The 27,907-nt window shown below is 38.3% G+C and overlaps 1 protein-coding gene across 1 annotated transcript; it reads right to left on the minus strand.

The window, feature by feature from the left end:
- Positions 1 to 150: 150 nt before the first annotated feature.
- LOC119909329 (adhesion G-protein coupled receptor F1-like) lies at positions 151 to 27,278 on the minus strand. The gene is made up of 17 exons (XM_038727512.1): positions 27,149 to 27,278; positions 26,632 to 26,686; positions 24,760 to 24,818; positions 24,528 to 24,540; positions 20,210 to 20,371; positions 19,958 to 20,125; positions 19,758 to 19,787; positions 19,305 to 19,658; positions 19,134 to 19,222; positions 18,973 to 19,034; positions 14,158 to 14,279; positions 13,790 to 14,008; positions 10,277 to 10,486; positions 9,727 to 9,908; positions 1,804 to 1,980; positions 358 to 1,716; positions 151 to 225 (listed from the first exon to the last, which is right to left on the minus strand). Exons 3-17 carry the CDS (start codon positions 24,811 to 24,813, stop codon positions 151 to 153), a joined length of 3,276 nt encoding a protein of 1,091 aa, XP_038583440.1. The 5' UTR covers positions 24,814 to 24,818; positions 26,632 to 26,686; positions 27,149 to 27,278.
- Between the last annotated feature and the right edge of the window lie 629 nt (positions 27,279 to 27,907).

Raw genomic sequence — 27,907 nt, forward strand, 5'->3', positions numbered from 1 at the left:
TGCGATACTTCAAAATGCACATTAAAAAACGCTGATGGAAACACGGCTTAAAAGGTGTTATTTCACTTGAGTAAGTAGACTTTTGTAGCAGTATTGTTGCAGTTCATGCTGGTTTCTCAGTAGAATCATTTAATGAGCAGTTAGAAGCACCTATTGATTAAAAATTGTAATTGAGACACACACCTTTTTGTCCGACAGCGTTCCAAACACCAATATGAAGAAACCCTTAAATGACAGACAGAGTAGCATTAGCTAAGATGGCAAACTCGCTATTCAGAATCTCTACAATAATTTTAGTACACACAGCACAGCACAGCACAGCAATAATGTCAGTATTATTAACTATTGTATTTATACCTGCAGCGAATTGAACAACGCAAATGAAATACTGATTCCTCTATTTGTTGGGTCGGCGAGGGTTCCGGCTCCCAGACCCCAAGTTAATCCAAAAAATGGTGTGAGGACAGCCAAACTCCTTGCAATAACCACCATTACATGTCTTTCAGCTGCTTGTGAAGAGTCTCCTGCCCTTCTTCTCAACATTTTGTAAATCACAACAAGCAGTATTAACAGGTTTATCACCACTATTGTCAGTGCAGGGATCACAAATGCCAGTAGAGCTTTGGATTTATCCCAGTTGAGCCAGCAGACCCCAGCGTCTCGGATGTACGCTTTTTGGGGTGCAGTGGCAGCTATAGTTATGACAGCGATGATGAGAGGGCCCCCGTAGCCTAGAGAGAATCCAATAGCCAACATAGATGTTTTAGACAAACCCCCTTCGAAGACACTGACTGTGCGGTAGAACAACAGCAGAGCTGAGGCTAACATCCAGAAGAACAGGGCAAGGTAGAAAAAATGGATAAAAAATGTAGCCGCAGTGCATGCTGGTTGGTTTACTGTCTTTGCATCTGAGATGGCGGCCCCAATAATGAACCAGATGTCAGCAATCAGGAGAGACACAGCGATGTTAACAATGGAAACATGACGCAAGTAAGATGTGGTGTTCCTTCTTATTTTTCTCCAGATGATAGCTTCAATAATGAGGCATATGACCAAGGAAGCCATAGATATGCCAACTCCAATGTAGGTAATGTAATCCAACACAATGTCAAATATGGTGTTAGGTGACATAAGGATAGAGAACGAGGTCAGGTGGTTGCAGTTGCAGGTGACATTGGTGTTGCTGGATACCAACACGCAGCCCCCATTGTCCCATCCCCCGAGACCACTGAAGAGGCTGAAGTTCCAGAAAACACACTGAGCGTTCCCCAGAGTATTGTTTATAATATCAAATGTGAACGAAACATTATCGACGGTACCACTGGACTGAACAAGTACGACTCTCCCGTTGATGACGTAGATGGATGAATTTCCTTTGTCTCTTGCAGGGAGCACGTTATCCATTGAGGCAAATGTTACCACAGTGATAAACTTACTTCTTCCATCAGACGTTGGTATGTCTATCTCCACAGAGGAATCAAAGTCTGCCATGAAAGTGTTTTTAAATGTAGTTTTGTTCAAGATAATTGAAGGTGTGTCAATATTGAAAGAGTCATTGGTAAGATAACTTGTTATAGTCTCAAGGGACTGCAAAAATGCTGAGCTGACACTTTTTCTTTGTGTTGCTGTGATGTTGCTGGTGTCGTTGCCATTCAGATAGCCCCATGATGTCTTTGAGCCATTCGTGGTTAGGACACCTGCAGTTAATAGGATGTTCTAAATTCAAAGGAAAGAAGATATTAGTACATGTAATATTGTATTGAAATGTGCATATTGTGTAGCTCAGCAGACTAATTCACATACCTTCATTGAAGTTTCAGTTATTGAGATATTTGGTGATAATGACACGTTGGCTACATTGTTGAGTATTTGAACAATGGCGGTAATGGTTCCAGGAGAGTCAACAACTTGCTCTGTCAAGTTGACAGTGGCAGAGCTGAGTTTTTCCAAGAATCTTGGAAACGAATTGTTATTCAAGTCCTACGAGAATTAAAAAAAAACAAGCAGCATTACACAGAATCTCAAAGATCAAATGAAAGTCACAAGGTGTGGGATTTGTATTCACTTAAGTAGAAAACAATTAAACAATAGTGATAAAATCTGATTCAATCTTTCATCTGTAAACTGTTCAACTGCAAACACAAGCGCATACAAGGTGCATTTGGGTATGACTAACTGAGTCTGCAGATGAGCATGATTCTCTCTGTACACCTGCACATGAGAAAAATTATAGGTTACTGTATGTCCTGCTCAGAGGCACAGGATCATTTCTACTGGCACAATGCTGATATTATCTGCATTTATATAAATCGATTCTGATTGTGAATTCGTTATTGAATAACCCCGAATATGATCACAGTCTCTTTTGATTCATTAGGGTCAATGTTTAAGGGAAATTGAAATGATGTATCATACATCATATATCATACTCATATCAAAGTCAACGCTCACTTGTAGGCTTTCTGTTTATTTCCTCTTCTGATATCATTTTAACACTACTGCACACATTTTGTTTGCAAGTCACACCACTCGTCACCGATTAATCACTGTGTTCCATCAAATCAATCGATATTTTATTTTGCCGCAGCAGCACATTCATTCATTCTTTCATCAGCTGATTTTACTCGTGGAGCTGCAGGCTGCTTTTTATCAGATGCAGTAGGTGAGATGGCTGGATGTGCAGGCTTTATTTTCCTTTATTATACTGGAGACTTTAGTGCAGTGTATTGTACGACTACTTAGGCTATGTGTTTACTAGGGCTGACCCCGAATAGTCAAAGATTCGATGCTTCGATGGGCAGAGCCTGATTTGACTGTGAATCTCACAGTCGAAGCTTCGCAGTGAAACAAGGATCATGCCATTTTGTCTATATGGGGGTGCTCAACGTCTGATTACACATTTTTCTCCCAATAAGTTAATATACAGCCTATTACAATATACATTTCAACATTTAATGCTGTAAATAAACATGTAAAAATGTTTTTAAAGTGCGCAAATACATCCAAAATTGTAATCCAACCCTGGCTCGTCAGGACACATGTGTAAGTGTAGCGTGTATATGTGTAGGTGCAGGAGAGGAACACTTGCTGAAGAAACAGAACCTCAGCTTCACTGGTGTTGTGTGGAGTTTTCCGCACCTCGCGGGACTTTCGGATAATTTATCACCGTGGATGAATCACAAAAACAATATTTTAACGTTTTTAAATAGCTGGCTACTTGAAATAGATCTGTGAGGAACCGCGACGTGCATGCAGTTGTCGGCAGCACAGCATGCACGCTAAACTCTACACAAGACCGATGAATGGCACGCGAGAGAGAGAGAAGTGTCAACAAAAAGCCTCAGTTTAGCTGGAAATTTGCAGTGTAAGTTGAATGAATAGAGACTGCAGCTCTGCAGCTTCTCAAGATCAGACTCTTCGACTTTCTCTGACTTTAATTGTATCCATTATAAAACCAGATGGGAGACATAAAAGAAAGAAAAATCTTTCTAATAGGCTAAAAGATGAATGTTGTATGTGGGGCTTTTCTGTTCAGACGTACAATGAACTCAGATTTTAACTAGAAAGTGAATCATAAAACAAATCAAATATAAGACAAGTTATCTGACATGTATCAGTCCGATCAGCTGCACCGTCAAATCAATATAACCGCTACCCGATAAGGGGGCGTGTCGGTCAGTAAAAGTATTCCGTGAAGGATGCACTGGTGTGTCCTCGCTCATAGTTCCACAGAGATTGCTCCCCTGTCCTCGCTCCTTGGAGCGCAAATAACAGCTTTAGGATGGTCTGCAAAATGGCAAAGCAGAACAACTTCCGGTTCAAGTGAGGATTTAGGAGCGAGGAAATGACAAATAATATTCTCGCTATGTACAGTATATTAAAATTATTAAAATTATTTTTAAAGGAATTTAGTTTTATCTTATCAGTATCAGCAGATACTTTACATGAAAGGAATCTGATCAGGCCAAGAACACACTCTCACTTCCTCTTAAGTGATTCTGTCTCCAAAATAAAAGCGCAAGAACTTTTTTGCAGCAATGCTTTATGACAAGGTTATTAAGAGCTTTTACTTTGAAGAGTTCTGAACGACATTTAAAAGAGTCTCTGGCTTGCTTGACACACCTCTGAAAAAGCCGTCAGTAAATGTGTGATCCCCTGAATTTCCTCAGGGAAATGAAAATAAGCGTCTATAGGTTTATGAATGCTGATCAAACGCCGGGACACACACACACACACTGCAGAACATGCTTTATTATGAGCATGTGCAAAAGTGTCCTTATAATCAATTTGTTAAACAAGGGAGAAAAAAATATCTACAGTTAGTTGGAATCAATCTTACAACCTTCCAAACGGGTCCCGCACAGCACCGACTGAGCTAAACATGCACACAAGTATCCCAGGATTTGAAATAATTTGACTATGTTCTAGCCCGCTATGTAACGGCTTGAAAAGAATTTGGCCTGATGCCAGACTTATTTGCCTTTCACTTTAGTTTCATATGACTATACTTACAGTAAACAGGTTTAATGTCCCTAAATACTGAGATTCTGAGCGATGCAGAGGAAGACAGGAAGTAAACCAGAACATGAAATGCCAACTTCTTGACAAAAGCGTCAATACTCTTATGCACTGAGCTTATTTATGTTAGACACACTTCACTCCATTAGGTTGCGGCATTAACTTTCCTGTCAACCCTCCAGTTTTTCCTGGGATTCTCCTGTATTTTAAACCTTTCAAAGAAAAACAATAAAAACACACTGGGCGTTTTAGAAATGTTTGCTACGTTCACCTACGGTAAAGCCAGCTGCAGTATGGATTTTATAAATGGAAACATCCCACAAAAATTTTACGGAAATGGTCAGTGTTGGGAAAGTTACTCTGGAAATATAATAGGTAACTGATTACAAGTTACCCTATTTAAAATGTAATAGTAGCCTTGCATAACTATTTCAATTACTCTATTAAAGTAATTTAACTTATCACATTTGATTACGTTTCTTAAGTTTTCAACTTTTAACCATTTTCAAAAGAGAGGCAGTTTAAATGGCAGACGGCGGCGCTGCAAATTCAAACAGGAGAACCAATCAAAGCCATCACAACAGCATCAAACGTTACTAAACAGCGCGAGAAGCTAGTTCACTGTAATGCAGTATTGGAGGTGAGCTGAGCTTTTACTTCTGAACAACATTAAAAGAGTCTGGAGATACTGGGAAAATGAAAAGGCATCCGTAGGTTGATGGATGTGGATTAAACACTAAAACAGTGCAGCACATGCCATGAGAAACATTCACTGCAGAATCCATTTGTTGAAGAAAGTTATCACAAGGAGGGACTGAACCATCAACCATCAGGTTGAGAGATCCGCACTCTACTGACTGAGCTAACTGAACAACATCTTACTGCATGTCAATATTATGGCCATCTAATGGCGGTAAACTTATTTGCAGATCCCTGCTGTATATTATTACAACTTCTTCTTCTTCTAACGTACATATTCAACATAGTGATGAGTGTCTGCGCTACCTGAATTCTACCAGAAGTAGAACAAGAAGAACGTAGTGATAAAACGCACTCTGTAGCGCTGTTTATCCGTTTTCAGCTACTGTAGAAACATGACAATGCAAAGTGGCAACGTCCATAGAACGGGGTGCCCGCGGTTATGTATATAAATGCCTCATTCTAAGGTAAAACACAATGGTTTATAATGTAAGGTCTTTACACACCACTGAAAACATAGTTACAGATATGATATTGCATTTCTGTTGATAGATCCTCACAAATATTACACACTGAACCTTTAAGTAACTGTGATTTAAATACACATTTCGCCCAGTTTATTTGTTATTAAACTATGTCACTAAATTTCATGCAACTAGTTACTTCCCAACACTGGTAACTGGAATATAATATTCATAATAGGTAAGCTGATGCAATACCAGCGTCTCACTCTGTGGTAACTAACTGAAAGAGTTTTGCAAAATAACCTCAAATCTGAGGCGCAAACTCTGCTCAGAGGTGCTGAAGTGAACCTTTGTGTGGATCTGTGGTGAGATTTCTGCCTATTTCCCCAAACAAAGACAAACAAAACAATAAAGTGGTGGGAAGACAAAAATCATATGTGTGCTGACTCAGCAGGGATGATATTAACCTACATAAGAAAATATTTTAATAAACATTAATAAACATTTAATGTGTATTCAAATAGCCTTTTAATATATTAATCTGTTAAGTTCTGTGTGTGTTGCATGAAGAGACAAACCTGTTTTATTTTACAACCTTGACAAATAAACAACCTTGTAACGTTGTAAAAGTTGATCTTCAGGAAAAACACATCTTAAAGAAACACAGAATGCTTGAGAGCTGCACTGCATTATATTCTATTATATTTTGATTTCACCCGCCATCTGAATTTTGTGTTTCTCTTTATATTAATAAAGATTAATAACACCACAAGTTCCCCTGTAGCAACTTCAAGAAAACTGACTATTGACCTATAGTAAACACTAGTCAGCAGCACATTACAGGTCATTGTATACAGCTGCAAATATCAATGCAGTAAGCTATACATGTGGTAAGCCTCTGTTTATATTATTCTTATCGTTTCAGCTGACACAGCCATATCCTTTATACAGTATTTCAGTTCTGCACACAATTTGATCAATAATTTGATTAATTTATCCCTCAAGATCGAAGTTGATAGATGAAGTAGGCCTACATTTATTTGTTTGCTCATAATTTGAATTTCTTCAAAGTTTAATTTTACTTTTCACTAATCACTCAATCATTGAAGGACATTTTTTCTCTCTTTTTCTTGTTTTAAGTTAATAGGAGAAACATAACTGTTACAGTCAAAGAAAGAAAAAAACAACTTTATTTTGTGCTTTATAATCATATTGAGTAATTGAAAAAGTGAATTTGTAAATGGTCATTGGGGACTCCATCTGTGTCACTATAAGGCTAATGGTCATGAGCTTCTTTGAAATTGCCCTTGTTGGTATTAGAGCTAAGGCTGGCTGGGTGAAGGTGGTGTTGGAGTGGGTGTCGATGAGGGGCCCAATTTGGAAAATGTTGTCCCCCTGTCCATAATCCCTAATGGCTGGCCTGCCAATAAGGCTATGTTCAGACTGCAGGGCTTGATGCTCAATTCCAATTTTTTTCCCAGATCCAATTTTTTTTGTTTGACAGTTCACATTATTGCTTAAATGTGGCCCGTATCAGAATCCAGTGTGGACTGTCCGTGGTTGAAAGTGACCCGCAGAAGAAAAACACAACGTTATATGCAGCACGCTGTTGCAGGCTACAGAAGTAGCAACAGAGGTTAGCTCTGGTTAGCTCAAAGGAGACTCAGGTTTTTCATTTTCCTCTCACAAGTCACATTTCTCCCAAATTATGACAAGTGTTCACAACTCTCTGTTCTTTTCATTATGGTTTCTGGGGCTGTACAACGCAACTGGCCCACAACTCACTCCCTCCCCCTCTCTCTCACCACTATGTCCGCTCGGACAAATAGCATGCACATAACTCAGAAGAGAGCTCGCTGTCCGGTGGATTTCAGGTGTAAGACAGGGAATTTGTCAGCAGATGATAGCGAGGTAGAGGAGGAAGTGAGCCATATTTATAATAATGGCTTTTGTGGAGCTCTTTCGTTCACCACGGCTCCGTCTACAGCAGAACAGCTGCTCTAGGAGGCTCAGGAGGTAGAGCGGGTTTGCCCTTAATCAGAAGGTCGGCGGTTCAATCCCCAACTCCTCCAGGAAAAAAATCGGATTTGGGTCACATTGGCCTGCAGTCTGAACGTAGACTAAGTGAACACTTTTGCAAGGCACTGTATGCATGCTAAATCCGTGTCTAGTTCATTCTTTCATTCTGTCGTTTCAAAACCAAATTGGAAAAAAACAAATAAAACCAAGTCGTTTTTTTGTTTTTCTGTTTTAAACTCATAACGGAAAACAAATGAGCTGCGGTTTGTTCTATCTTTGACCGGTGTTGTATCCCTACAACCCGTTCTCACTCCCTGTCAAGGCACTGGGGGAAGCCCTGTAGCGTCAGTTTGTGACTGTAAAGGCAGGTATATGACTGAGTAAGAATGTGGTTGGGGTGAATGGAGGGCCAGAACCAGGAGAATGGCTTTCGTGTAGGCCTACAGTGTGAAACAAAATATTACAATATTACATATTTAAGCTATTTATTTTATTGTATAGCCTATAGGCTAAGGCTATTTCTTTTCAAGTCGCATCTCATATCAACTATGGCAAATATGATTATAGAAGTGAGCACTACAGGCCTATTATAGCCACATACAAAAAGAAATATGAGAATATGGGCTATACATTTAGCAAGATCGCGTCAAGCTGGAGCAGCCATTCAAGCACTCAAAATTCTCCCAATTCTAGATTAAGTACGTCAGCATCAAGGAAGCATTTTGTTTTTGGGCTGATCTGAAGCAGCTAGTTAGCTGAGCGATCTAAGAAAATACCCTACATATGTTTATCAAGGGTTTTTTCTGGAGGCTACGGCCAGGGTGCGAACTACTGTCTTAATAAGACATGAGCTCCCCTGAAAACATGATTTGTAATATTTTGAGGGGTCTCTAAAATATCGACATTATGCTAAATTTGCCAATCAGTTCAATATTTTTGTAGCCTATCATCATGGTCGAAAAAGTGTAGAGAGGCTGAACGAAAATTACCGGTACCTTGTAGTCCGTGAATGATTCGTCAATATACAGCTCATACAGTTCATGTGTGCTGTGTACCACTGGATATACTGACAACTATCACTGAAGTAATTTGATACTGAAGAAATCTTAAAAACTGGAGGATTCTCAGGAAAGCATTCCTGTTTCAATTGCTAGTGATTTACAAACTGAACGTTGAGCCAATACTATAATACTGCAGACTCCGGCACTGCAGCTATATAATATTGTCCAGTTTTTCTAACTAAAAACTCAATTATGTTGATGTTCAGGCTGATCTTAATCACATTTAATCAGGCACCGCCATTGCCGAACCTAATTTACAAGACAACCAAAACCAGCAAAATGATTTGTGATATATATATTTATATTTAGGACAACAACAACATTTTGAGCATTTTAAGTTTAAACTGAGTGACTCCCAAATATGGGGGTGTTCTTTGCATTTATGCAATTATCTTTAAAAAAAAAAAAAAAAAACTCTGCTTCAAGTCCAAATTCTTTCATCACTATAATCTCTGAAGTCACCTGCGTCTGTAAAATGTGGCATTTTTTCGCAACCTGCATGGATCATAGCCATTTCTGGCTAATTTTATTTATTTTATTTTTATGTTATGAGGCTTTTGTATGAAAAGTGCTTTTCTACTAAAGACTGACTGATTCAGTCCCTTCTATTTCACAAGAAACACTGTTATTCTATTGCATTTATCTGTATACTCATATTTTACATACACAATACATATATGACCAGCCAGTTCATTGATATAATTGAAACAAAACTACTTCAAATGAGCTTCAACTTTGAGATTAAATGTACAAAATTTTGTTATTACATATGCCTTAGTAGCATTTTAATGCAGTATTTTATTTTGCTTTTATTTTTACAGCGTAGTATCACTGTAAGTGTTACTTACGATCCCAGTGCTTATTCTACTACTGGCTAGACCAACACTTTCAGGCAGAGGAAGAATGAAGAAAAGACATGGCAGAGGTCAGTGTGCTAAGGCTCCCAAATCAGTAAACTAGGTCACCTGAGACTGCTGGAACAGCTGCTGGACAATTTGTAGGATGCAGTTGTCTTGTTTATTTCCCCACTGACCATCGCTCCCACAAACAGCTGTCTTTGTTCCCACATAGTTTGGTTCGCAGGGAGCTTCAGCCACGTAATTAAGAGTTCCACTACCATACACAGGATCATTGACACATCTAATGCCTAGAGAGAGAGAAAAATTATATTTAATTACTGGGAAAAATAAAATTGACCTGAATTGTATAAAACTCTCTAATGTCTGGATCAATACTTACTGTTGTTGGTTAACACCAGTGTTATATTCATGTTAAATTCCGTATGGTTTATCACTTGACAAGTGATATTCTGGCTTTGACAGGTATTATTAAGCAAATAGGTAATGTTTGGACCTAAACATACAAAAAAGAAAAAATCACTTTGGACAAACAGTATCAGCATTCACTCACGGAATATACTATATATGTATACAGATGATCTCAAATACTTTATTATATGTAAAGGATTTCCCAATAGTTGATTTGCCTTTTGGTGCATTTTTGTTTCAGGTTTACCTGTAGTAGAATTTTCTTTATTAAACACAACATTATAGGGGCTGTTGACAGAGCACTGCAGTGTCACTGACGTTACGGCACCACATTGGATTAGTTGTTTCATCGGTTTCACTTGGATCAAGGGTTCGTTTTGGAAAGTGTATGTTCCGGTGGATATCTGTCTGAATATTCCACGGCTCCCACTGTCTTTCAGCATACATTGATACCTTCCTGAAATTAAAGGTGATCATCAATTAACATCAAATCATGGGCTGACAGCACCCTCAGGCTACTGTGACAGGGCCAGAAAATGTATTACAAACAGTGAGTTATTTATTTATACTATTTTCTGACTATTTTTGTGCATCTGGTGTTTTATTTTGGAATGTTTTATTTGTGTGCTGTGTTTTATTTTATATTGCATGTAGAGTGGTATGGTTTGGCATGCTTTGTTTGAGTATTTTAATTCATGTTTGTGATTTTTAACCCCTTGACACCGATTGTCGCGAATTCGCATCACACCTCTTCCTTGCACACTGCAAGCCAAGATAGCACATGGATTTTGCGAGCCCTGGTTTCTCGTTTATGCCTGTTGTCGCTAATTTACATCATACCTACACATACCTGAATTTATATCTTTTCTATGTTCTAAAGACAAATTAACAATCTTCACTTAATTTAACATCAGCTTGAAAGCCAATGAAAACACAAATAATTTTTTTAATTTTTTTATTGTAAAAAAATTCAGCATCAAGGGTATTGTGTATGTAAAATATGAGTATACAGATAAATGCAATAGAATAACAGTGTTTCTTATAAAATAGAAGGGACTGAATCAGTCAGTCTTTAGTAGAAAAGCACTTTTCATTCAAAAGCCTCATAACACAAAAAAAGTTATTTTACCAACTGGCATGACTGTCTTCAAATGCCACACACCTCTGTTGACGTCACCAATTTATGATGAGCAACAGGTGCGGACGCCAGGTAATAGACTGGACACGACTCTTTTTAAGCAGAGCAAAGAGATAGGAAAAGAGGGAACAGAAATGGAACAGATGCACACATGAAGGACACAAAAGGGAGCATGACTGCGTGGAGGCGAGCGGAGGAGATATGGCAAGCCATTAGTGCCAAAAAACGTCACTCTTGTGGCATGTTTTGCTAACAAAACGGCGTTTAAAACGGCGTTTTGTGTATAAAAACGGCATGAAAAACGCTGTTTTATTTTGACACGCCGTAAAAAGCTTTAAAGACTTCAGGTAACCTTTCTCAAATATGTCCATTTCGGGGGAAAGAAATGCAGCGTTTTTTTTTTTAAACCAAGTATCTTAATAGCCTGCAGATACCTTTTCAGAATCAGAATGAGCTTTATTGTCAAGTAGTGTTTTACACATACGAGGAATTTGCTGTGGTGATAAGGTGCTACATGTAGACAAACATACAGTCAACATAAATAAATGTGGAAATATATAAATATGGAATAAGATAAGTTTTTGTAGCAACTTGTATAGTGTAGTGTTTTGGGGTAACATAAATATTATCGCAGGAGTCCGGAAGGATAGCTTTGGATAAATAAATAAAAGCCAGGGAATAAATGACAAGCTGTGTTTTCCCTGAATCGACTGAAACACACGTTTGTGTCAGGTTGCCTTTGGCCTGGATTTAGGATGACATGGTAAAACAAAGCTTTGTAGAAACAAGGGTAGGCTATACTGCACAGACTGAAGGGCTCATAAAAAGACAAATGAGGCTTAAACTGTTCACTGATGACCATGTAAAGATAGTTGTTCCACTTATGGTGATTTCTTACTTTCTTTGTGTTTGTATGTTCTATTTTAGGAGATACTTTAATCTGACAGTGATGATAAATAAAAAGCAAATTAATTATTTATGTCAAATTTGAACTAAAATCATCAATCAAGAGATGTTACAAGCTATAACCTAGAGTAGCTAAATATTTTTAGTAAATGTAGTCAATTTACTTGATCAGTCTGGGACTTTTGTGTTGAGTTTTTCATGTTTGTCTGTGGTTACTTTCTGCCTTTAGGTGGCTACGATCACAGTAAAGTAGATCAGTGCTGAATTAGTGTGGTCTGTTCTTCTTCTGTACTGATTGGGTGACAACACTTCAAATTTAGTGGTTGTAAAATCCACAGGGCGGAGCTCATTATCAGTTTTTTACGCCCTTTGTTTAGTTAACAAAACGGTGTTTAAAACGGCGCTTTTTACGGCGTGTCAAAATAAAACGGCGTTTTTCTTGCCGTTTTTATACACAAAACGCCGTTTTAAACGCCGTTTTGTTGGCGAAACATGCTACAAGAGTTACGTTTTTTGGCGCTAATGGCTTGCCATAAGGAGATGGGGGTCTGACGGAGGACAACGGGCGCAGCATGGAGCATTCAGCACAAGGCAGCATGGGAACGGCAGTTACCAGAGACCTACGAGGAAGCAGCCGGGCCGATTCGTACGGAGCCAGCAGTGACTAAGACGAGAATACAGCCGACTGTAGCAGCCAGTGCCCGCTGTTACGAACGCAACTTCATTCAGGCCTGTACAAATCTTACTCATATCCGTGAGTAAGATTTTTATCTCAGTTGGCGGCACAGATAGGACCTGGACAGGGGTGGCTGCGAGGTGGGATTGTGGCGTGACTGAGGGACCGACGGAACGGGCCATAGGGAAGGAGTGTGTTCAGTGGAGCCGCTGGACCTGTGGGATTGGTGGACTGAGCGAGTGACTGTTGCCCCGCTGCTAAGAGCTGGTGCACTACTCCTAATCCCCCTTTAGTGTAGTTTTTAACTTTTTAACTTTGTGCTGTCACCATATAAATTTTTAGATAGGCCTTTTGAAATATTTTATTTTAAATTGTATTAAACTGTTAAATTTAGTTTAGGACTTTTACCTAATGGCCACACTATGGGGGCCATCAACCTAAATCAGCTTTCAGCAGTCTTTAGGTGGCTTGGGTTTCAAAAAACACAAGAGGGAGTCTGAATTTGAATAGATGATGATGTAACAACCAACTATTTGGTGAATACTGGGGCTTTTCTTCATTCTGTCGAATAGAAGAAATTTGACAGGCTGAGGCTTCAGTCATTAAGAATTCGTTTCTCTTGCGATGCTTTTCAACCTGTGTAATTCTTTACTGTTAACTTGCTGTTTCAAGTTAGGGTTAAAGTTGGCTAAAAGAAGATGCGAAAATGAATGGTTAGCACTTTACATATGAATTATTTGAGCCTTACACTTTACTATAGCTGTGTAAAACTAGTCATATTGTACATTTTTGGTCAAATATTACCATGACCTGAACTTTTTATATATATTTTTTGGCATTGGTGGGACAGGCTAAGCAATGAAGACAGCGTAGGTGTTTTGCACTGTAAGACAATGAGGGTTCTGCATTCGCGCAGGTCAGAGCACAAGGAGAAACGTCCTAGGCAGCACTTGCATTGTAAATGTGTATGATTTTTAATGTCTCCTGGGACAGAAATAAAAATAATTTCTTGACTGCGCCATACTGGATCTTTTTCTTACCAACATCAGTGATAAAAAATTGTTTCACAGTTAATGTTGCTGTTCCATTTGCAGTTCCAAAGTGGTGATCACTATCTTCAAGTATATTAGTGTCATTAAATGTCCACTCTGCAGTCGCGATGGTACTGAAATTGAGATCCAATGGTGGAGGGCCACATGTCACAGTCACACTTTCCCCAAAAATTACTGAAGGTGGATCAAACGTTAAGGGTGCTGGGCCTTTAAAAGAACAGACACAAAGGTCAGACAATTATCATACAATCATCTGTACAAAATAATTTGATATTCCTGACATGACAAAGCTTATGTGAATTTAAAACATGACTTAATGTGTCTCATAAAATGTTTTTAAAATGTGTTAAACTCACTGTCAAATATCACAGGGTATATTTTTCCCAGCTGTGAAAATACCCCTGATTTTACTGCAGCAATTTCTGTATCATTTATAGAGTTTGCTCTTATAGCATAGTCAACGATGGTGCTTCCACTCCTGTAATACAGAATTGAATCCCAATGAAAATACAATCACAAGAATTTATTAATAATTATCTGCTCTGGAAACTTGATGTTAACCACTTCCAAAACGGTATTTCAAAAACACTATGGTTACTTGTTTTGAAATGATTGAGAATGAAATCATTCTCACTTATCAATTAATGAAAATTTAAATATATTAAGTTTCTGGCTTTTTTCGCCTTTTATTTCAGTTGAGAGAGACATTGAATGAGGGAGTGAGAGGGAACAAAATGCAGCAAAGGGCCACAGTCTGGATTCGAATGCAGGCAGCTGTGATAAGGATTCACAAGGATCACGCTCTACCGATTAAGCTTACCACACCCCAAATTTTAAATGGCAAATTTTCCTTGTTTTTAGTAATTCGTACTTGTCACTTACTATCAATTCAGCTTTTATCCATTCTTTCTCTGGTAATTTCTCGGTTTTGTCTTTGTAAAGCACCATATAACTTTTTGAATAGCGCTATATTAATAATTAAAGCTGCAGGCAGCGTTGAGCGGGCCCTTGCACGTGTAGCATGTCGAGGTGTGAGGCGGCCACATTGCAGATTATGGTGCGCCATCGGTGCAGCTGTGAATTTGCCATGCGCTTCAGACGCTGCAGGTGTTAATCATCATCACTTCCTGCATCCCCTTTGTTTGGGGCGAGACTGTTATCAAGCACATAAAGTTTGATGCAGATGTGAGCATGTAGACTGATGCCACGCCACGGGCACGCCGTTCCACAAAAACTCACTTGTACGTCAATGGGTTTAGATTGCACAGCACAAATCTGAAGTCGGTTGGAATAAATCCCTAGGAGGAACGAATTCCTATGGATTTATTCTGACCAAAGTATGGAGTGTGTAAATCATCCAAAAATGACCAATCCAATAAATTGAAATTCCTGTTGGGATTAGGGCATTGCTTCGAGAGTCTTTTTGGTACATCTGGACATGATACATGTGCCACAGAAATTTCATACATGTAGGCTAAATGTGCCACAGGGGCTGCTTCTTAAAGTTCATTTCATGTTGCCAGTAGATGGAGCTGTGACTATGGGCGAATATTGGCATGTACATGTGTTCAGGGGCAGGACTCTTGTTAAACGTGTAAAATTTCATACAGATCTGAGTATGTACAGTGAAGTTACAACAACTTCCTGTGTCATGGCGAAGCATGGAACTTCACCGCCACGCCACCGAAACGGCGTTAACTGAAACTGGTTTTTAAGTTGATATGTCCAACTTGCTCGGAATAAAACATTAGCGCGTAAAACATGTCATGACTGAGTGAATATTGGCATATGGATGTGTTCAGGGCGGGACTCTTATTATACAGTTAAATTTTGGTGGAGATGTGAGCATGTATACTAAAGTTATAACTTCCTGTTTCACGGCAATTCATCCATTTAATTTTTTTTTGACGAGACGCACACTTGTTTCTAATGATGTGATCAAACCAACATGGGGTCAAGTCCCTGGCCAGCATTGGCAATGTCACCCTTTGATTTTGCAGTTGCGCAACAATTTATAGTTCTATGGGCTTACTTGAATATACAGATATTCAATACTGTATTACTTGCAGTACTTACAGAATACTATATATTTACTGTACTTGTGATTACTATACTCTTTACAATTACTAACAAGCATTTTTCAATGAGTACACTTTTTCAAAACTCTTCACACTGTTAGCACAACAGAAGTCTATGTGGACCAAACTGAGACTGACTGAGTAGAAAGAGTGGTACAGAGAGGAATTCTGCATGCATGGTAGTGTAAGGCAACAGCAGAGATGACCAAGAGCTGCAGATTACCTGGTCAGAGACCAGGTAATCAACCATGGGCTATCATTGAAAGAGACTGGTCTTAGAGAGCAGCCACATGTGGCCCCCTCAATGGTGGCATCAATTGTCAGAATCTTCCAGTAAACAAACAGGTAAAATATGTATTCTGAGGAATAACTGCATATTACCAAAATTTAAACCTATTGCTTGTGTGTATTTCTTCTTTAGGACCCAATGACTAACCCCCACAGGGGGTATTTTTTAAACGGAGTCATGGCGCTGGAAGCCCATCACACACCCATGTTTTTTTTTTCTACGTGGACTGGAAAACAGGATGAAATTCGATTGCTAAAAGAGCTAGTAAGTGGGTGGCCCAAGCCAAAGGGGTGCCAATGTTACCATGTGTGCAGCGATATCCTCTGATGGAGTGCTGCTAAACACATGCAAGTTTTTTTGAGCAAGTATTTACAGTGCTGACTTTTGTTTCCCTTGCAATTTTCTGTAATACTACCTGTTAGTGTTTTTTTAAGTAATTGTGTTATGAGTGACAAAGTGTTGCTGTTGGAGAGCTGGTGTTTTTGTAAAATAATTTGATATTGACACAACTATGCAGTGTTTTGGTGCATTTTGGGTGTGAAATTACTGTAACTATTGTGCAAGCTGCGTGTTGGTACAGACAACAGTGTGAAGAGTTTTGAAAAAGTAAACTCAGTAATGAAAAATAATAACAACAACAATAAAAAAAAACCTGTAAATTGGAAGATATGTTTCCTCTACGAAAAAAAAATAGTTCTGTAACTACATGCCCTGGACGATGTGTTCTCAATTTTTTTGATGTAGTGTCTTAAGAATGCTTGTAATGTTTTACCTATTGACTGGTTGTGTTTATGTTTTGAATGCATTGTTTGAGTTTGAGCACAAATCACATGGTTTTGAGGCAAGTGTTTGGAATTTGGAAGGCAAGGAGTTTTGTGAATGTAGTTTGAAGACTGGGGTTTGTGTTTAAAGTTTTGAGAATATGGGTGAAGGTTTCAAGAAATGTGTCTTAGCAATTGTGAAAAACTTTAACTTTGTTGTGTTCATCATGTGAAAAGTTTTTGAGGGGGAGAAACACAAGTAACATTAGTTACTAGTTTTTGTAGTATTGTTTTGAATTTATCGCATCAATGTGTAAGACTGTGTGGTAGTGAATGTGTTTTTGAGAGCTTGTGTGTCATGTCTAAGGGGGGAAGTTTGGTTTTTCAGAAGATTGAATGGTTCTGAGTGAAGAGCTTCATTTTGACCTGAGAATGGGGAATTGGGTGAGTTATGGATTTGTTTTGTTACTTCAAGAAATGTGTTCAAGCAAGCATGAAAAACTAAAAGATACATCATGTTGAAACCATGGGCGTAAATTAACAGTAACACTAACAGTACCGGGGGGGGGGGCAATAAACATAAAATTTCTCAAGAGCAATTATTGAAGGCGACACAAATAATACAGCCAAAATTGTACTTGTATAGGAACCCAAAACAACGGTAGATCTACAGAATTAGCCTAATATCGGTTCACACACCGGCTGTGTTAGTTGTAGTAAGAGATGCACCGATTACATTTTTCCTGGCTGATTCCAATTACTGATTTTATTTATTTATTTTTTTAAAAGGTCTGACCTGCCGATTATAATTTTAAACAATTACGATTTTCTTTCTAAGAACTATAATTGACAACATACACAAACATTTTTGTAACAATTTATTGGAAAAATCTATTTTTATTAGGATCCCCATCAGCTCCAGTTGGCTATTCTCACTGGGGTCCATTCAATTGTATGGTCATAATGAAACATTGATTATAAAATAACATTAGCAATTTCACTGGAAGGAGCTGAAAATAAATTACAGTACCCTATACACTCGACCATTTTTAAATGTATTATATTTATTTGAAAGAATACGTTATCCTATTTCTTAGCTCACAATTTTAATTCTACTTAATTATCCAACTTATTTTTGTGTTTAATCACAAACCACAGTAATCTGCACACCTTGCTTTTCCCGTCAGACACACAAGCTCCTACACCTGTCTCTCTCTCTCTGTCTGCTCTGACTTTATTTGTCAGTTTTATTTAAGAGAACTCGCATTTGGTATCTTCTCATCTGCGATTCCGTTTTCACAGCAGCCGGTGAGTTGCGTGTGGAGGAGGCTTGGTAATTACCGATAGAGACCACTGTGGTATGAATGACATCGTCACCAACAGCTGTGTTCACTGTTGCTTTACCTGCTCCCTGCTTTATAATATCCACTCTTTCTGTGTGTTTCTCTGCAGGTGTAAATAGTGATTGTTGTCTCTTGTGAATAACTTCCACACACCTAAGACATGCTTTAGCCTGTGTGTGTGTGTGTGTGGGTGGCTGTGACATGAGGTTACTGTCTGTGCACACACGTTTCTTGGTCCCTTGGAACAGCCACTATTAAATGTCCTATGTGAGGAAACTGGGTCGGATTTTCAGCATGCGTGCTTCCAAGCCTCTTGCCTACTAGCCTGATGATTCTGAACTGTACACTTAGCAACAACAAAATAGAGTCAGCTAACGCCAGCTGAGCTTGTGCTCGCTCATGAGTTCGAGCCAGTTTAAGCACGTGCAGGAGCATGTGCTTAGAAACGTAGTGGTTGCAGTCTGAAACTGTATCGCAAAAGGCCATTGAAAACTATTCATGGCCCCTTTAAAATATTATACTGAGGCAAAAACATCTCTGCTACCACTCCTTTCATTAAATATTCAACTTCAGTACCCAATTTTAAATTATAATTACCCTGGTACTATGCTAATATATAATGCTATGAACCTGAAAAGAAACTGCCAGTACATTTTCTCTGATTTAAGAAGGAGAGTAAAATCAAAAAATTTTGACTTACTTGATCTCGATGATGTTGACTGATACTAGAGTTGAAATGTGCTCCATACATTGTTTTTGAATCTGTTTGAAACAGTGAAATAGCCTGCTTGTTATCAGTTCTGCAATTACATCAGGATCAAATATCACATAAATTCATTCCATCAACAAATCAAAACTTACAGCGTTGTTAGCATCTTTGTAAACGGTACTGTTAGAGTTATTATATGAAGGATCAAAATCTTTGTCCATGGTAAACGACAAGTTCTTTGCTACAACAGAAACAGTTGTTATCACCAAGTAGCAATTTCGTGAGATACACATAATTTCATTCATATATTCTATGTGTCATACTCTGTAATATTGTTGTCATGGACGTTGTGGTCATTAGTGGTGTTGTTGTAGTTGTCCTGGTTGCTGTAGTTGTTGTCATCACTTGTCTTGTTGTGTCTGGTGTTGTTGTTGTAAATAGTGTTGATGTGTTTGTTGTATTTATTGTTGTCACTTCTGTTGTTGTATTTGGTGTTGTCGGCATTGGTGGGGTTGTCACTGATGTTATTACATATGTTGGTGTTGTTTCTGATGTTGTGTTTGTTGTCATTATTGATATTGGTGTTATGTTTGGTGTTGTCGTCAAGGGTGTTGTTGTGGGTGGTGCTGTAGTCATTAGTGTTGTTGGGTTTGTTGTTGTTGCGTTTGTTCTTGGTGCTGTAAAAAAAAGAAAAAAATCTGTAACTCTTCAACTACAACTATTAGAGGCTTTTTTCAATTGTATTCTTTCAAAACAAAGCAAAATTTGTCCCATACCAGGAGGTGGGGTTAGACATTGAGTGATATCTGTGGAGCAACATTGGAGATTAAATTAATCCACCTTGTTTTTCTGCTTTTGAAAAACATATTATAATCAACATGAACATGCAGAACAGTCAGCCAGATACAGTAGATATTCATTTGTAAATTTTCTAGCACAACTTTTATTTGAACTACTACAATACAGAAATGCTTACTTGTGATTGGTTCACAGAGCGCTCCATCAGACGGAAGTCCATTTATGCACCCACAGGTTTGGCTGGTTGCATTGCTGCACGCACCGTAGATGTTGCACTGGTCACATGACCACGCAAACTGCTCCTCACAGTGACACTGCAGTCCTCCAGTGGAGTTTGGATAGCACCCTTTTAAAGACATTTCAAAATCATTCACCATTGGATAAAACAGAATTAAATCAGCCAAACAGATTAAACAAGGAAAGTTCTTACCTGTGGTGAAATTTAAGCCTGTTACATTTAAAGACTGAGTGATGGTGTAGGGGAGCGAGACCTTTCTCACAGAGTTCCTGAATAGTTCAGTGAAATTTGATGAATCACTGGAGACTGGGATACGCAATTCCAGGACTAGATCAATGTCATGTATAACGACTTCTGTGGAAGAAAACAGGAGAAAGTCCGTGACAGGAGTCTGTCGTCATCATCATACAGAACAAAATTCACAACGCTTTTCACTATGAGCAGTGATAAAATCCTGAATTATGTCAAGCTAAGTATTTGGCATCACTTGGCATCAATACGTGTTCTTGTAAATGAATACATTCTTTTTATTTTCCAACAAGTTCCTTCAGCTACTACAGACTCTGTTTAACTGTATCCTTTCAAATCAGGTATACTGACTCCTGACTACAATTAGCTTTTGGAGAAGTCATTGGAGTTCACATACTTTTCCCACACTGCACTGTGAATGTTTACATGGTGTGTTCAATGAAAAGATAATTGTTTGAGTGGGACCCTGGACTGGCAGGATAAATTTCGGTGATAAATCTGATCGTGCCCTCCCTCATTTGCCACTACTGAGGTGCCCAGAGTTAATTATGACTTGTACTGCCCCTCATAGTTTTGAATGCCCTTACCTCCCTCCATTTCCCTCTCACAGTTAAAATGTGTTTTGAAGTAATAACCAAAAAAAGAAGAAAGTGCTCCAGAAGTTGTTGAGAAGGGAATGAGTCACCATAAAAAGCATACAATATAATTAACTACAAGATACATGACAGTATTTACATGATTTCTCATTAAAATATAATTTCCTAGGTGGTAGATTGATGCTCAAAAAACAAATGCAAGAAACACTTTCTAGAAATGAAGATGAAAGATTGGACCACTGAAGGGAAATAAATAAATACTCAATAAATAAATAAACATTTGATTAAATGCACAAAAAATACATTTCTACCCTATTTATTTCCCCAATGGTATTTATTTCTGTCTGTCCTTTATACATTTCTCTATGCATTTCTGCCTCATTAGCGGCTGTGTCTCCAGGCGTCAACTTCTCGCCTATTGTTGGATCAGTCAGACGGCAGAGGTAAAATCTAAATGCACACATCAATAAGCCTTTATAACATCTATAGCTTGTTTCAGACAGAGGCTGAAATGAAGGCCTATATGAAGAGTCAGTATATAAAATATTTGTTTGAACTTTCATTCATGCAAAGCTGCCACACAGGAGTCACGGAACTACAGTATAGGAGTATAGGAGGAGTATAGCAGTATAATAGGTCTCCTTTAATTTCTGATTTGAGTTATGGACAGCTAGGAACACATTTAAAAATGAAACATTTCACAAGAAGCCCCGGTTGCCCTGGCCTTTCTGTGTGGAGTTTGGATGTTCTCCCCGTGTCCGCGTGGGTTCTCTCCGGGTGCACCGGCTTCCTTCCACCATCCTAAGACATGCAGGCTAGGTTAATTGGTGTCTCCGAAATTGTCCTTAGGTGTGGATGTGAGTGTGAGTGGTTGTCTGTCTGTATGACCCTGCGATGGACTGGCAACCTGTCCAGGGTGTACCCCGCCTTTCGCCCAATGTAAGCTGGGATTGGCTCCTGGTTGACGATGGATTGATGGATGTTGAATGAACATTTCACTATCCAAGTCAGCTATAACACAAGGACTGTTCATTAGGCTACATACTGTACAGTATTTGTGGACAGCTACCTGGAGTTCACTGACAGTGTCTACAATGAATGAACATTGAATAATCAACAGATAGGTAAGATAAGTTATACTTTATTGTCACATACACATAGCGAAATTCCCTTCCCTCAAGGGAGCAGTGGGCAGTCACTGTGCAGCGCCCGGGGACCAACTCCAGATCTGATTCAGTCTCAATGTTACTGACTGGAGGAACATGTTGCCATTTATCAGTTCACCCTCAAAGACACTTTTGGATGTAAAGGCAACCACTTTACCATTAATGAAAACTAAACTGATTCACAATCATCTGATTCAGCTGTCAGCTCTTTTTTAGATACAGCTTATCCAGAATAAAGAATAGGGGCTGAAAATGTGCAACTAATAAAACTAATACAACAAATACAACTGTTTGATCATGTTCTCTTTTGGTTTGCAATATGCAAGAATTAAACTTTCTGGGTACCTACAAGTTACAGTGCTGGTAAACAGAACTGAACAGTTGGCAATAAACAATGACATCATCTGGCAGCTATTAATTGATTTTTATTTTATTTTAATTTTTCTAAATTGCGATGTGCTTCCAAAATAATATACTATATATTTCAATAAATACAAATAATAGGATTTTTATGCATTTCTTCTACTTCATTGTATGATTAAGAATAATAAGTTGAGAAACAGGTCTATTCTTAGTTCATCCTGCACTGCAGCAGCTAATAATAGTTCATCCTGCACTGCAGCAGCTAATAAAGCCCATCTAATCCCATCGGTCACAATAGTGACCATAAAAATGTTTTTCATTTAGGCAGGCTGGAGCAGAAAACAACTTATCTTTCTCAAGTTATATAGTAATGTAGTAAAGTCACATATGCGTATGAAGGTGGATTAAACATAGCTAATCTTAAATGTTAAAGTAGAGAGGAGCCTAGTAGGCATATTTAATTTCATTCTTTACACAAGATGAATAAGCTATGCAGACAGTTCTTGAATGTTCTTCACTCGTTAACCTGTAGTTACACAGTAATATTAGGGATGTGGGCTGTATTAAAAGTACCCACTGTTCTTCCATGCTCTATAATCACACAGTAACAATTTGATAGGTGCTGTTCTCCTATGCTTCCGCTGTATCTACACATAAACAACAAGGCATGTAAGGGGGAATATAAAAGGAATTTATTAAATTGTTTTTTGTAAGTCACCATTACTAGCTTAAGAGCTTTAGCGCATGGCATAAACACTACAGAAATTAGCCCTAGCGGCAAGCAGACTTTTCCTCTCCTCTTAGCTTAACAAAGTATTATTCATAGTATTTCTCACTCACCGCTGGTTAAGTCGCTGCATCTCCCGACACAACACTTCGGTTGAATTTTCACCCTGAATGTCCCTGTTGTGGAAACACAGCAGCTGATACTAGCAGTGCAACGAGCTGCTCCGTGCCGGAGCATTTAATGTAAAGGGTAGAATACAAGTCATAGACTGTATCTAAAAATGGAGGACGTAGTATCCATGACGTCAACTGTTGGTTTCTGAAGTGCAGATTTTAAGCCTGAATTGGGCGGAGCTGGCCGTCGCCATCTTGGCACCGCATCACCGCGCGTCACTCCCGGATAACCATAAATGGGCAAAGAGGCAGGTCATGGGTGGAGCTGAGGTGATGTGTTGCTGAAACCACTAGCTCGACATGGTAGAATTGTCTTCAAATAAAGGGTTAGGGCTAAACACCCCAGTTCACTGAAGAAAGCCATCGGACTGTGTGGGGAGCAAGGCTTGGTGACGTGCATGTAGAGTCGACCTCTGCCATGTGACTGATCCATCAATAGGCAAGGAGTTGACCCCTTGAGACAGAGCCCCTCCTCATTTGCATAATGAGGCAAAAATGCATAGATAAATGTAAAAAGGGGAGACAGAAATAAATACCATTGGGGAGATAAATAGGGCAGAAAAGCAAAGGAAGAATAAAACAGACAAAATTATTAAAACGCAAAAAAACACAAAAAATATTTTTGTGGATTTAATCTGATGTTTATTTATTTATTGAGCATTTATTTGTTTCTGTAATTATTTTTGAAATTGTCAGCATCAGTCCTCCATACCTTTCTAGCGGCTAATCAAATATAAAAGTATAAACAAATATAATAAGTAAAGAAATCACAAAATCCAGAAAACAACCAAGTAAGTTTTCAACTATATCTATTTTGTTTTTACTTCCAGTGAGTAATGGGTGGTTAAATGTTCCATATCTATAAGTTGATAATATACTTTATTATAAGATTTGATTCTGTTTTGGATAGGAAACCTTGAAATTTACAACACTGAGTTTGTCACTGTACGTATCTTCCATAAATAGTTGGTTAAAAAAAAGCCCATTGCAAGTGCATTCGGATTCTCTTAGCACCATGCTTGTTTGTTCCAAAGTCCTCGTGAATTCTTCTTCCCATCTTTCCTTAAACTCATGACCTTTACATCTAGGTCTTAGAAAAATGTGTGAAAAGACACAGAACGTATTTCTTTGACTATTCTACCACAGCAAAGGCCTTTAATTTTGGCCCAATTTGTGGGAGTTTTCAGAAGTATTTTACAGAAGTGTCCGACATGACAATGTAGCCAAGTGACTCACCTGATGCAAGGACCTGCAATCGCAAGAAAAGCAAACAATAGAATTAGTTTTTCTGTCATGGGGGTAGTTCAATCTTTTCTTTTTAGTGTGCCAAATAAACATAGATATATATACAAAGTTGGATTTTGTCATTTAAGTAATTGAAAATGTTTATATGCAGGACACGTAACACTCTAATTCACCCTTTCCTATCCAAAGATATTTAACACATTAGACTGATAAGCATCTTTACCTGATGGTAGATGTAAACAGCTCCAATCAGAAACACAAACACCCTGGACCACATTGTTGCTGAAAGAAAACACACCAATTAAGGAACAAGGAGACTGAAAAAAAAATGCATTCAGTCACAAATGCACATACATGTATCTACATGCACTTTCTTGTAATGTTCCATAATATTCATAGCCAGATGACAGCACCCTCTCTAGATGATTCCTAGTAATTTTGGTAACCCCCTAAACTGAATAAAGACCACATTTTCCATCCAAGCAGGGGTGTCATGGAAGGTAAATGCATGTAAATGATTTTATATACCTCTACAAACTGAAATGGTGCTCATGCACTTTACATTTATGGAAGCATAGAGCAGCCATTAAACTATCACTCACTTGTGCTAAACAAATTTAAAAACAAATGAACCGTCCACTCAAGTCAAAAAAAGCTCTAAATACTGCTGATTCCAATTGGAAAGTCAGCTGTTTCAGACAGAAAATAAAACATAACTTAAAATATTGAGACATAACTATACCCATCAAAAATTCTGTGGATTATATTCCCGTCAAGATGATTCTTAATATTTCTAATGACCCCCTGACTTTTCCTCTAAAGGGCCAAAGGTTCCACTTGTGTTAGTTATGTTTCAATTTGCAACAAGCTATAAACACAACATTGACTCAGTTTTCTATTACACATCCAGCAGACACACAGCAGCATTAGAATTTATTTAGAGTTTTGTTTTTGGTCACCAAACTAATTTTAGGTCAACATTCTCTCTCATCCTTACTCTGTTTTGATCTTTGGCAACTCCTGAGGAAAATGTTGTTAATGTTAATTAGCTAGTTCTAAACTTTGACTGCTGTTTGTTGCAGTGCAGGTTGTGTACAGTGGGTTTATCAGAGCTTTTACGTTTAAAACAGCTGTCTGCTGCTGGAAACAGGGTTAAGGAGAGAAGTGAAAGTGAATCGATAAATTTGCATGCTGTAACAGCAAAACAACTATATACACAACTTATACTATTATAACATGTTTATCCTAATACTTTCATGACAATCTTATCAGCAGCTATCTGTTTTGCCTTCCACTGCACTGGGAGCTGGTTCAAACTCATTTGCATCTCTTTGAATTTGGATTATGGAAAGCAAACAACGAGTTGATGGTTTCCCCTGGATCTCGTAACAGTGCACTGTTCACTCCTGCCCACATCAGTGGTGGTATGTACCCAGTTTGTCAAAGGCCTGTTTGCATAGTACAATTCATGGCCATTTCATTTTCTTGTTGATTTAAGACATGGTTTTCTTTTAGCCATTCTAACACTGTGGTTATATGACACTGGAACAACAGCACAGGCTGCCAGAACATGAAAGACATCCATGTTCTTGCCCAAATATGCAGATGTTCATTAACAGACATCCAGATATAAGTCACGTTCAAGAATACACACTTGCACAAATGTGTACATAGAGTTTACGCTTATATTAACCTATAAGCTTACATTAACTAACCTATAAGGGTTGGACACAATAACAGGAACACCTGCTAAATAGCCACATACATAATAATTATTATAAAATACCCCAGAAATAATGATAATCATTTTCAAGCTTACAATGTCTGTCTTTGTTGAGATTGGCATTGGTATTGATGTGGTGTTTCTTTAACCTGTTGTGGATTTCTTATTTTTAATTGCACACTGACTAAAATCTGAAGCGCATTCGTCAACACGTTAGCTTAATGTCTGAAGAAAGATACAATAATTCTGCTTCCATTCAGTATGTTTTTCCAGAAAACAGATGTTATTTTTAATTTATTTTTACATTGAATGTACAACTTTGTGTAGAACATTTACCCATTGAAGTAAAGAGTAAGTTGCTGATTAACTTACTCTGATTCTTCTTGCAGTCAGTCACTTTTCATGTAAGAGGAGAAATGCAGTTCACCTTTATGAAATCACAAAAAAGTGTATTAGCTTTCTGTTCTTCATCCTATGGAGGAGTACAGCTCCTGTTAACAATATGCTGGTTTAACTGCTCCTTATCACAGCAGCAGCATTAACATTTTTACATTGGTAAAGCATTTCATTTTGACTTTGAAGGGCTGAGGGTTTCCAATGCAATAGCAAGTTTTACCTGACAATCGGTTAAAACTTCCGGGATACATGACTTTGTGGAGGAAGTTTGGGCGTATATGTTAAAACATTTAACATATCAAGCTAGACAAAGGTTTTCATAGATATGCTTTTAAGATGCTATTTACACTGATAGTTTTAATAATACTGATAAACTAATAAAACTGAATTAGGGTTAAAACTGTCTATAGTACAGTGCTATGTAAAGATCTAGCTCCTGTTAAGATCTCATCTCTCTCACAATTATAAAAATATATTAATAAAAATATCTTACCTTGGCTTTACACTTAACACACTCTACAGAAATCACATGATTAATCCATCAAGGTTGCTGCAACGGAGATCCGTCTGTGCTCCATATCTAACAGGTACACATCAGAATTTGAGACAGAGAAGGTTAGCGCATCTGTCAGAAGTACTGGTTTAGGCTGGACAAGATGTGTGTGTGTGTGTGTGTGTGTTGGGGACACGTTATGGGACACGCTGAAGTCCTGGCTTTGTTTTGACAGACCATTTGCATGTACAGTATGGAATGTCTCCATGCCAGCTGGACTGATCAGCAGATGCACAGAGCCTGCCAGCTTTCCAATGACATTTGTCTACCAAATCAACTGACAGAGCTCAATTTGTCTGCATAGATAAGATATTCCTGTATTGATCACATAGGGGAAATTCAAATTGGCACAGAATCACAGGGGAATGTAGTGCAAAGAGTAAAAGACAGAATAAAATACAAGTAAAAGTAGATAGAATTATGGTATCCTTGTGTGTATCTGTACATGTGCAATGTGTCAGAGATAATGTGTGCAAAAAGAGTTGTGCTTAGTGGGATAGAGTCTCAGTCAGCAGAGACAGGCAGGGTGTTGTGATGGTGTGGAGGTGGGATTCAGGGGCATCGTAGTGGGGAGAAGAGCGGGACAAATTACCCAGGGCCCCAATGGGGGGGCCTTGAAAAGCCTGGAATGAAAAGTGTGTTTTTGTTTGCAATGTTTTATTTCTACGCAAGTAGTGTTAAAACTCAAATTACATTTGG

The sequence above is a fragment of the Micropterus salmoides genome, unplaced genomic scaffold, assembly GCF_014851395.1.
Source record: "Micropterus salmoides isolate LMB-PRFRI ecotype aquatic unplaced genomic scaffold, ASM1485139v1 Ms_hic_scaffold_18, whole genome shotgun sequence".
NCBI classification, from domain to species: Eukaryota; Metazoa; Chordata; class Actinopteri; order Centrarchiformes; family Centrarchidae; genus Micropterus; species Micropterus salmoides.